Genomic DNA, 12,933 nt, shown 5'->3' on the forward strand with positions numbered 1-12,933 from the left:
TGTAACTGTAACGACTAATGTAACAACTGCTGTGTACGAGTGGGCGGTTACCAGAGCTGTGACTGTAACGACTAATGTAACAACTGCTGTGTACGAGTGGGCGGTTACCAGAGCTGTGACTGTAACGACTAATGTAACAACTGCTGTGTGAGAGTGGGCGGTTACCAGAGCTGTGACTGTAACGACTAATGTAACCAGTGCTGTGTGTGTGCTGAGTAGCCATTAGATCGGTAGGTGTACCTACCTAATGTAACCGTTGCTGTGTGAGACTGAGTGAATATCGGAGCTCATCGTTGCGGTGGCTTGTGAGTGTTCAACTATCAAGGCTGTGATCGTAGGAACCAATGTAACCAGTGCTGTGTGTGTGTGTGACTGAGTAGCCATTAGATCGGTAGGTGTACCTACCTAATGTAACCGTTGCTGTGTGAGACTGAGTGAATAATGGAGCTCATCGTTGCGGTGGCATGTTGTTTCGCAGGACTTGTGTGTAGACAGGAGCTGTCCACCCGCTGATCCAGACCTACCGTCGTCATCTGAATGCATCAGTAAGATAACGTCATTAATCAGGTGAGCGTAGCGGCAGTCTAACCGAACATATTGTAACTCTAAGTCAATATTGTGACAGTCTGCAGACATGCGGGCGTGCAAGCACCCAGCAGGCACGCATGCAGGCACACATACATGGAATTTAGTAGTTCGCACTGGTGACTGGGTTGATGAATCATCATCAATGCAGCCTGTCTAGACAATGATATTGTATGCTGTTCACTTTCTGAAGCACAATACGGTCGAGTGTTTAAAGGAATACTTGACTCTAGGTGCAAGGGTTATTTTCAGTTGATTTAGGTTAAAATTGCGCTAAATTAAAAATTTCATGGTTCAATCACCATTAGAAATATTTAAAAAAAATGTTTTAAAACTTACGACTACAGTTTGATTACAACGACGGTGGCACCACTCAAAGCGCACGATCTGATAAATTGCGCAAACGGATTTTTTAGCCAAGGGCTACAGACCAAGGGTGTTTCTTATTTATTAATTTAAAAGCAGAAGGATTGTAATATCTTATAAACGACATATAGTTTCAGTTATAATATGGATAAATTTGTCCTAAAATGAATATCGTTGGTTAAATAGCATTTAGGTATAAATATAATTGCACTTTTGTGATTAGCCCTCGGTCTGTAACATGCAAAATAAATTGGCTAATGCGCAAACATTTTCATGGTGGCTGCACGATCGCGGGTGTCATGTCAGCGCCCAAAAATGGAGATTTCGTAATTCAATGTTGTTTTATGACAAACGTGAATGCGTAATTATAGATATTTATAGGTATGTGCTATTATTTATAAATCTACTATCATAATATACTCTCAAATTCTAGAGTAAAGTATTCCTTTAATAGTTGTCGTGTTGCGCGTTTTTTTGACAGAGTTTTCACGACCGTCATTCGAAGCATCGGCAAGTATTTTCAGCCGACTAAGGGGCCGCCAATCACTACCGAGTATATTGTAGAGGTGAGGTTTTATTCATAATATAGTTACACATGCATGCATATATATATATATATATATATAACGTACGTGTACATGTATCAGTTGCCTTTGTGGTAATGCTCGGGATTTAGTGAAGCTGTGGTGGGCTGGACATCTGTGATGTCTGATGAGCATTTGTGGTCCTTCTGTGGTGTTCAATAAGTGTTCCTGTGTTCGTGCTGTGAGGTCTGATGAGCATTAATGTGATAATGTATGATGAGTGCTTGTCACCTGTGTTGTTTTGCTGCAGAGTTTGAACAGGATCATGCAGTGTGTGCTGATGTCGATGGAGAAGCATCACTCGGAAAACCTCATCCTTCACGGTAGGTCTGCTGCTCGTTGTTGCGCAGACGTGGCGCCCGACTACAAAACCAACTGCTGCCAGTAGACAGTGTTCAGTTGTTATGTGCCGGTTATAGATGGTTGCCGCTGCGGATATGCTAGTGCTGTGCCCTGACTACAGAACCAACTGCTGCTAATAGAGAGGATTTAGTGGCCGTGTACCGTGTGTAGGTGGTTGCTGCTGTGGGTATGTTAGTGTGGCACCAGATTAAAGAACAAACACCAGCCAATCGGAGTGTTTACGGAGTTTGTACCCCATATAGATGGTCGCTGTCGTGCTTATCAGTGTACTCTGGGTAATTTATTAGTCCTTATCGTTAATTTATAATTCCTTGATCGCAATGGCTGTTGATGATGATTTGACTCCACTCAACATGATGCATGTTGAATACCATTTTTGCTATGTGCATTGTTTTCTGTCGAAGCGTGTTAACGTTTGTCATCATTCCTCCAGCAAACCACTGCGTCATAGAGCTGCTCGCGCATCTGCACGGCGGCGCCACCAGCTGCGTGACGTTGCTCGCCGACTTTGTGGAGATGCAGCTGGCTGGTCCGCCCAGCGTGCCGTCCAAGTACCTGCTCACGACATTGGCACTGATTCTCAAGGTGAACGCGCAGCGCATCTTTGTTATTACTCAATAATGAACCTATTAAACCTGTTTTAATAACAATTATCCATTATATAAATAATATATAAAAAAATCCAATAAATTTCCATTTATCAAACTGTAGAAATACTCAAATTAAAAATACGCCAATCAAGTCTTTAATGCATAAGACCTTACACTAACAATGCTTTGAGATTTTACCAGAGTGGTACTCCAATCTTTACATTTGAGTAATTAAATATGTAATTGCTTGACCGCAGGTCATTCAGGAGGTCGGCGGCGAGATGCCCGTGGCGTTTGTCAGTGGCGCGCTGCGGACTGAGCGGGCGGTGGCCGTGGCTCGGTTCTCGGGCGAGCCAGCGCTGCAGCAGGCGGCGATGCAGATCTACCAGGCTCTGCTGGGACTCAAGAACGTGCTGCTGCTCGACGTTGCATATAGGTGAGAGCACTACGCACGCCGTCTAATTAATTAATTAATTAATAAATAAAATTATTTATTTTTACTTTTTATTTAATACATTACATTATTATATTGTTATTATAGTCACGAGCTGTGTAAACATGCTGGAGTGCTATTCGATGATACAATTATTAATATTAATATTCATAAAATGTGTAATAATGAAAAATATTATTAGGGATGTTTAGGTAATATTTTGCATTGACCCACTCTCCTCTCTTCACTTGCAGACATCTGCTTATAGACATGCAGCGAGCGGTCAATGCCCTGCTGACCAGTGGTGGCAGCCAGCGCAAGCCGGTCATCGTCGAAGAGACGACGACGTCGACACCCGGCGCCACCTACACGCCTCCGCAGGCTCGCCACGTCGTCATGTTCCTGCTGGGAGCGCTCACAGAGATTGCGACGACCAGTAATTCCATCATCGGGGTGAGAGGGCGCTAGTGGTCGTCGTTAGTGACCGGCGGTTAATAGTAACTCTTCGTTAGTCATTACTGACTTGTTGTTATAGGTGTGATTAATCGTACAACGCGTCGATGTCACGTTGCAGTCAGCCTTGTTTCACGGATGTTTCACTCGGCTGACGTGCATTAGGAACGCGTCTCGGTCACGTTAAATCGGAGTCGAGAGTAGTAGTAAACGCATACTCAAGTAGCGGAGCGTGTGTCTGCAGCCACTGACGTTCATTCTCTTTCTCTCTCTCTTTCTCTCTCTCTCTCTCTCTCTCATTCTCTCGCCGTCTCTCTCACGTAGATGTGGGCGCTCACTCCTAGTCTGTTTGAGCTGCTGTGTCACCATCTCGACCCCGGCATGGAGGATCTAGCGGCAAGCCACCCCGTCGTACAGTACTGCGTCCTACGTCTGCTCAACTCGCTCTCCACCAGGTGGCGGCACATGCCAACTTTTTTTTTAAATTAATTATTTTAATTATTTATTAAATTATTTATTTATATATATGTATATATATATATATACATATATATATATACATATAAACATCATACACGCGAACATAGTAGTGCTAATTGTCAGCTTTGGCAGACAAATTTTGATGCGACGATATGCTTGCAGTTGGGCAAGATCTCTCTCTGTGCGCGGCGCAGGCAATGAGCAACTTCATCATCGACCAGCTGCCTAGCTGTCCAGCCACGCCGGTTGCACAGACAGCGCGCCAGTCTCTCAAGATCCTCACCACCTGCTGACGCAGGCTGCTGCGGGCAGGAGACCACCAACAGCTGGCACGCGCAGGTAAGGCGTCCTATAAGCCGTCCACTGGTCATCACACTGTAGCTGATGTCAATCACCGGCTCAACATCAGCGCATGGGTCTACCTCAAGGCTCACAGACTGCCTCAGGTCACATTTCACAGGCACTCAAGGCCATGGCGTCCCTTTGCCTTGTTGCCACGCATTGTCGATAAGAAAACTAAGAACTCGTGTGTGAAATTAACTTAGTGTTTGATTCGTGACGGGTTTTTTTCATCGCCTGCGAATGTGAAACGCTGCGAACGTTATATTTACGATTATTCAATTGGTATTTGTTAGACCGGAAATAGTAACTTCTCCAAAATATATACTTGGATGCAATCAACGACTAATGCGACTAAGTAAATGCGCTGCCAGGCAAAACGCACCTCACAGCCTCCGCTCTCGTGTGTATGTCTGTGTTCGCGTAAGGGAGGGTGAAGGTTTAGAGCGGCCGAATTGCGAGTGATAGGGCCGCACCATCGCCTACATTGTGGCATGGTCTGTCGATCTTGCAGGAAACTGGCGAGTGCAAGTGTGTGAGGACATCCCTACAGTCACCTGCAGGTGCAGCACGCCGCCCTGGTTCCCAAAGCCAGAATTCTGTGATCTTGTTTCCAAGGTGTATCACGTCCGGTAGGTTGTCTGCTGTCACGTGCTTGCCATCTCTATCATTAAAACGTAATTGATATTTATTTTTAAGCATCGCCTTAGACAATCGTCACAGATTGAGGCTATTGCCAAGCGGGGTGTTGTCCGTCTCTCCGTCCGTCTCTCCGTCCACATTTGCGCTACGCGTCACGTAACTCAAGAACCATTTGCCCACATGTTTTAAATTGCATATCGTTGTTTACGTCCTATAGGTAAGAAGGTTTGAACGTGTCCTATTTGGAGCCACGCAGTCGCACGCGCCATCTTTCCGAGCCATGTCACTTTTTGGCAAAAATGGAAATGGCCATAAGCCAGTTCAGGTTCAACGGATTTTGCTCATTCTAGTATGTGAATGAATAAGACTGGCCCCAAAACATATCACACAGCCGTTTGTTATTTTATTTTTTTTTAAATTATGCAAATTAGGTAGATTTTGGCAATATCACTATGCATTTCAGTGTCTGCTACGGTCAACATAACTCAAGAACCACTCCGCGTTTGACCCACATGTTCAAATTGAATACAGTTGTTACTCCTATGGGAGAGATTTGAACTTCTTAGTTTGGAGCACGCCAGTCGACCTACTTTCGAGCCACGCCCACTTTTGGCAAAAATTAAAATGGCCATCTAAATTCATTTTATTTTGTTAAATTTTAGTATGTGAATGTGTAAGGCTAGCCCCAAAACAGTTGTTACTCCTATGGGAGAGATTAAAACGTCCTATTACATTTATTTCGTCCTATTACGTATTATAATGGGAGTTCTCCCATATATACTCTTGCTTTATATATCCCCCCTCCCTCTTCTATCACACCCAAGGTGAGCTACAGTGTCATTGGAACTTTTTTTTATACACGAATTATTAGTTTGAATTAGTGAATTTAAAACACATTAATTGTTATTATATATATATATAACTCACAGATTATTATTTATATATATTAATATTAGAAAGATCAATTAAATATATATTTATATCATATTTGGCTCACTCTTTGTTTAACCATTCACTCTTATACATTGCGTACATGTCCCGGTGTCTGACGGTGTTGTCCATGCTTGCCTTTCAGCACTGAGCGGCGAAGACGACGTAACACTGACGTCTGTTCGCTGTCTGCAGCTCGTGCTGAAGAACGTACATCCGCTGTCCCACGCCCTGCTCAAACAGTACGCCGTCTATATTTCTCCCTCCGAAAATATTTCAATAGTTTTTAGGGTTGGGGTTAATGAAATGAACTGATTCGCGAAAGTGCTGTTCTTTCTGGAGCGTGAGGCCATCTTATCATTGCGCGGCCGGTCATGTTTGCTGCTTTGTCGTCGCGGGTCAAGCGACAAGCCATTCGATTAAGTTTATTTTATTCATTGCATGACGTACTATTGCTTTATTACAATGTAATATCGACATACACAATACACAATAATTAATAGTTTATTAAATTAATATAACTATATTATGCAAGTAAGTTTCTAGCCCTGGCGTCGTGGCACTTACGCGAGTGAGAGGCGGTGGCGTGATGCGGGAGACTGCGTGTGATTGCAGGTGCATCGAGGTGATACTACAGCGGCTGAACCACCCGGACGAGATGATACGCGACGAGTTTGCCTCCGCGCTCCGTCTCGTGCAGAACGACGTGCTTACGAGGTATGATGTCATCGAAATGTGTGCTCTGTCTGCCGGGACCGTGGAGGTGTCGCCATCTACATCGGTCGTCAAGAAACGAGTTGATGACCTTTACTCTAGATATAGATAGCAGTACCGATGCCCAATTTGTCGTGATGTTGGCTGGTAGTCGTATTTTTTGGCTAGCATGTTTAAAGTGTTTAAAATTATAATACCTGGTTATTGTATAAACAAGTGTACTACTATTTAAAAGATACTAGAATTTAAACTAAATTACCACGATTACCTCTTAACTAAATTTTCACCATTGCTACACTCGGCGTTTTGTGAATGCGTTGGAGGTGGAAACGAAAAAAAATCTGGTTCTAAATGCACAACTCTTGTCCGTGGCAGCGCGTCTGAGATCATGGCAGTCAGTACGGAGCAGACGACATTGCATCACCATGACGACCAGCAGCAGACGGGCAGCAGGCAGGGCGAGGCGACGAGCCTGCACGACGTGGGGCTGGCACGGCGCCAGCATGTCGGACGCGTTCCCATGGGAACATTCCACACCAACAACTTCCGCAGCATCATGGCATTTATTTTGATCGATGCGCAGCCAAGGTGAGTACTCGCGTGCGTGCGTGTGTGTGTTTGCTTGGGTGCTGTGTGTGCGTAATTAGATGTGTGTGTGGGTGCGTGCGTGGGCGTGTTCGTGTGCTTGGGTGCGTGGTTGTGTATGTGTGTGTGTGTGTGTGTGTGTGTGTGTACATGTGTGCATGAGTGCGTGGGTGCATGCTTGTGTGCGTGCATGTGTCCAAGAGTGCATATGTGTGTGTATGTGAGTGCATGCAAGCGAGACTGTGTGTGTGTTGCTAATATTATGATTTATCATCATCTTTCACATGGTATTGTGTAGTAATCGCTTGTCATATTTTTCATATATTTTTCACGGTGAAGTAGTCCCACAGTTTTAATGTCAGGTTTAGACGTTTAGGGTGCTACAACTCAAATACTTCCATGCTTTCATTTTGTGCTTGCAGCAAGGGATTTGAGTGGTTGGAGAGACTTCACTACAGCTGCCAGCGGTCAGACAAGCTAGCCCCGCGCGTGGACAGCGGTCAGGCCAGCGAAAGCAGCCTCATTCTGGTGAGCAAGCCTGTTGCCTAACCTCTAGACTACACGCTGTTGTATCCTAGTGCATTATATGCACGTATCAGTACTGTTCCGTCTAGCCGCACTCTCCCCGACTCGTTAGATGCTTTTAGATATTCTCGTTAGTAACTGGTCATTAGTGACTAGTTACGAAGGTCGTGAGTAACTAAGCAGGCTCTCTTGTTTTCCTTGTGGTTTGTGCAAGACGATCCATTGCTAGCGATGTTTCTCGACGGTGACTAGGAATGTTCTATTGTTTTTGTCTCAGCCGGTGCTGAGTCCCCATCGCTGCTGACGTTTCTCATTAAAAACTTTATCGTTTTTTAATGCGAATGTTTTAAATTTCTATTTTTTAACTTTTGCTTAGTCATTAGCGATTGATCACTAAGGTCGGAAGTGACTAAGAATGTTCTCTTGTTTTTTTTTGGCGCAGCCGGTGCAGAACAACCTGTCGCTGCTGATGTTTTTCGCGACGTACGAGTCGGCGCAGTACTGCGTGATGGCGAAGCTTCGTACGCCGCTGGGCAAGCCACAGGACACGTTCACAAGCATAGAAGGTACGGCCGGCCATCGTCGGGGGAGGTGAGGGAGGGAGGGGGAAGGGGAGCGTGAGGGGGAGGGGGGGACAGTGGGGAAAGTGATGGGTGAGGGAGGAGGGAGGGGCAAGCAAAGAGTGGAAGGCAAGGGGAAGAAGGCAGGGGGGAGGAGGAGTGGTAGGGTAGAGGTTGAGGGAGGTTAGGGAGAGAAGGAATGATGGGCGCAAACAGGGAAGAGGGAAGGTGAGCGAATGCGAGGTTATAAGGGATGGAGAAGTGTACGAGGGTAGTGAGGTGAGGTATGAAATGGTAGGGGAAAAGCATGGAAGAGGAGAGGGAGGGGAAGAGTGACACATTGTGTGACATCATGTCCTGTGATATACATCGTGTGTGGACATGTCATGTGTTATACATCGTGTGTGACACTATGTCATGTGTTATACATCGTGTGGTGTGACACTAGGTATGTATTATACACGTGTGATGACACACTGTCAGTGTTATACATCGTGTGTGACACACTGTCATTGTGTGTTAACATCGTGGTGGTTAAAAGTGACACGTATGTCAGTGTTATACATCGTGTGGGGGGAGGGCTGTTGACACTATGTCATGTGTGATAGGTAATCGTGCTGTGACACACTGTCATGTGGTGTACATCGTGTGTGACACTGATTCATTGTGTTATACATGCGTGTGGGGGGTGGTGACACACTGTTCATGTGTTTGATACATGCGTGCGTGACACGATGTCATGTGTATATAGTCATCGTGTGTGACACTATGTTATGTGTTATACATCGTGTGTGACACATGTCATGTGTTAGGACATCGTGAGGTAGAACACTATGTTCATGTGTTATACATCAAGTTGTGTGACACTATTGGTCATGTGTTATAGGCATCGTGAGGTGTGACACTTTTATTGTCGGATGTGTTATACATCGTGTGTGACACTATGTCCATGTGTTATACATCCGTTGTGACACACTTGTTCATGTGTTATACATCGTGTGGGTGTGACACTATGTCATGTGTTATAATCGTGTGTGACACACTGTCATGTGTTTATAATCGTGCGCTGACCGATGTCATGTGTTATAACATTCGTGTGTGAAACTATGTTATGTGTTATAATTCGTCCGTTGTGACACCACTGTCATGTGTAGTGATTATTCGTGTGTGGATCATATGTCATGTGTTATAACATCGTGTGTGCACTATTGTCATGTGTTTATACATCGTGCTTTGTGTTTCGCGTTGTGTGCACGGAATTGATGTCATTTTTTGATGTGTTTATTACATCGTGTGTGACACTATTTTTGTCATGTGTTTTGATACATTCGTTAGTGTGACACTATGGTCATGTGTAGTTATACATCGTGGTGTGACATTCACTGTCATGTGTTATACATCGCTGTCGTGACACTATGTTTACATGTGTTATTTACAATCGTGAATAATATGTGATCACATAATTCTAAAATGTCAAAATATATGTGTAATTTTAATAATTTTCGTTCGATATGTGACAGCTGTTCATGTATTATAATCTGTTGTGTGACACTATGTCATGTGTTATACATCATGTGTGACACTATGTCATGTATTTACATCGTGTGGACACTATGTCATTATTATACATGTGTGTACACTATGTCATGTATTGTATTACATTTTGTGGGATTGACACTATGTCATGGTGTTTCCATCGTGTGTGACCTTATGTCATGTGGTTCTATAAATCGTGCCTATTGAATTGATTATCCTATTGTCATGTGTTATATTACTCGTGTGTGACACTATATCATTTGTTATACATCGTTGGTGTGACGACTTCATGTAATATATATCATCGTGGATTTAGCATTATAAGATGAATATGGTAGACACATATTCATGTGTTATACATGTGCGTGTGCAACTGTTCAGTGTATTATACATGTGGGTGAACAACGTATAGCTCATGTGTTTCAATCGTGTGTGACACTTAGTACAATAGTTGATTACATCGTGTGGCACAATAGTGCACACGTATGTCATGGTGGTATTACATCGTGTGTGACACTATGTCATGTGTAACATATACATCGTGGAGTTGACGACTATATCATGTTAGTATACATCGATGGGTGTGACACGTAGCTCATGTATTACATCGTGGCTGTGACAACTAATAGAATCATGTGTAATACATCTGTGTGCGAACTATGGTCATTGTTAGACTAATACAGTCGTGTGTGACACGTATAGTTCATGTGTTGAGTACATCGTGAGGGCTGTACAAACTAGTATCATGTGTATATGACATCGTGTGTGACACTGTCATTGTTTTATACATCGTGTGTCGACACATGTCAATGTGTTATACATCAGTGTGTGACGGAACGTATGTCATGTGTTATACATCGTGTGTGACACGTAGTGTATGTGTTGTGACATCGTGGTGTTTGACAATTAGTGATGTGTCGTATACATCGTGCTGTGACTAGCTGATCATGTGTTATACATCTGTGTGCACGACACTATCGTCATGTTTTCGATTCTGACTCGATGATGATGTGACACAACTTAAGTGTCATCTGTTTGTTATACAAAATTGAAAATCGTGTGTGACACGATGTCATGTTACTATATCGTGTAGTGACCAGTGAATGTGTATTGTGTTTTATATCATTGATGGAATGTAGACATCTAAATTTATATGTGTTTTAAGCGTGTTGCAAATGTGACACTATGTGATGTGTCATACGTTAGACGTTGAATACTACAGAAAAGAGTGGTGGTAATGTTTGGGATTTTATGTGTAATATTCGCACGGAAAGGAAAATTGGGTTGGGGATGAAAGAAGCGTTAAAGGGTCAATGTGGTGTCTGGAATAGAGATTGTGTGAACACTTATTTATGACATCATGTGTTTATACATCGATGAATGTGTGTGTTTTTGGGTGACACTAGTCATGTGTGTGATACGATGCTGTGTGTGAACACTAAGTCATTTGTGTTTATATTCATCGGGTGGGTTGTGACACTGATTGTTCATTGTGTGATTTATACATGCGGTGATGTTGGCAGCAAACTTTTATGTCGATTGTGTTAAGTACATGCGTGGGGTGCGGTGTGAACACTTTCATGTGATTATAATCGTGTGTGAGCATTCTATGTCATGTTTGCATACACGTGTTGACACTTATGTCATTGTTTATAGCAGTCGTGGGGACGTGGGGTGTGCACTATGTATGTGTTTATGACATGAGTGTTGTGACACACTGTCATGTGTTGATTACATCGGTTGTGACACTATGTCACGAAAAAGTCGAGTATGATTGGTTGTGGAGAGGGGGGGGGTGTGTGGATATACGATCGTTGGAAAGTAACACTGAGTTTGATGGTGTGCGAGCTAATACAGTCGGTGGAGGAGTGCGACACGGTAATGTATGGATGGGATATACATCGTGTGTGCACTGATAGTGAATTTGGTTTATGCACATCGAACAGCCGTCATGAGAAGGCTGTGCGGTGCAGGAGAGAAGTCGTGCCCGCAGGGGGAAAGGCAGAGGATGACGGAAACCAAAGTTCTCCGACGGGTCGTACACAGTGGCGCTGTTGTGCCGAGGGTATGATAGTATAATATAATAAAAACCTATAAAAATCACATTTCCTATATAGTCACCATAATACACACATGTGCTCTTCACATTGCCAGTCAGTTGTGAGTTGGATCATCGGCCAATAGCTATAAATTAAAAGAAATCCATTTTAAATTTAAATAATAATATACAAATAGAGGCACTCGGAGAGCGCAGACCTGCGCCAAGGCAGTCAATTCTCTCACTGTGAAACAATATTTTATAATTGATTAATTAATTAAATAAATTAATGGATCCGCTTCACCACAAAATGTAATCATCTAAGTTACCCCATTTCTACCGTATCTGAAAATTTTATTAATTTAATAATTCATTGGTTCATGGTAATGGATCGGTTCACTGCACCGGGGGGATAAGTGTGGAGTCAATTCTAAGTTTACCAGAATTCTGACCTATCCTGCAGTAAATGAGGTTGATATTAATTATTAATTATTCATTCATGGTAATTGGATGAACCAGCGATCACACCAAAATGTAATCATTCTTAAGTTAGCCCATTTCTGACCTATCCTGAAAATTATTATTTAGTAATAAGTCATTCAGAGATTAATGTGAGATCCGGGTGGATCACACCGAAGAATCTAATCAATAATCTAAGATTAGCCCGGATTTTGAACCAATAAATCCGTAAGAAAATTTTTTTTATTGACAATCGTCTATAATTTATTAGTAGGCTGGTATACACAACAAACAAACGCACAAACCCACAAACCAACAAACACACGCCGGGGTAAAACATAACTCCTGCAACCCTTGCGGAAAGGGGAGAAGGTAGATTATATGGATAATAAGAATATTGATAGTATGGATAATTTACGGATATGTGAAAGTAGAAGATATAGAGTGATATGACCAGAGGGAAAGTAAACAGAAGAGAGGTGAGGTAAATCTTCTAGATAAAAGCTTCAACAGTGAATAAGGATTTTTCTTGAAAAAGAAGTTGGTCAGGATAATACAAGGAAATACAAAAATAGTGTATACACGCATTGTATACACTTTATAAATAACATGCTATTAAACACGTAGTAGCGAGGATTAATAGCAAGAATAGTGGGTAACCGCACGACGAATGGTCGTTTCGTTAATCTGCCACGTATTTCTTCGCGTAGGGCATGTTCTAACGTTCAGTTCTATGGCCGTCTGCGTCGAT

General features: G+C 42.9%; 1 protein-coding gene across 1 annotated transcript in view; it reads left to right on the forward strand.

Moving 5' to 3' along the window:
• Positions 1-12,933, forward strand: part of LOC106816562 (serine/threonine-protein kinase SMG1-like) — a 22,493-nt gene that overhangs the window by 4,236 nt on the left and 5,324 nt on the right. The window contains exons 7-13 of the mRNA XM_014821186.1: positions 479-567; positions 1,433-1,517; positions 1,786-1,858; positions 2,332-2,483; positions 2,746-2,924; positions 3,176-3,374; positions 3,699-3,829. Of these exons, the coding sequence (XP_014676672.1) occupies positions 479-567; positions 1,433-1,517; positions 1,786-1,858; positions 2,332-2,483; positions 2,746-2,924; positions 3,176-3,374; positions 3,699-3,829 (908 nt within the window). The remainder of the gene's footprint in view (positions 1-478; positions 568-1,432; positions 1,518-1,785; positions 1,859-2,331; positions 2,484-2,745; positions 2,925-3,175; positions 3,375-3,698; positions 3,830-12,933) is intronic.

This window comes from Priapulus caudatus, unplaced genomic scaffold (assembly GCF_000485595.1).
Source record: "Priapulus caudatus unplaced genomic scaffold, Priapulus_caudatus-5.0.1 Scaffold1416, whole genome shotgun sequence".
Taxonomy (NCBI): domain Eukaryota; kingdom Metazoa; phylum Priapulida; class Priapulimorpha; order Priapulimorphida; family Priapulidae; genus Priapulus; species Priapulus caudatus.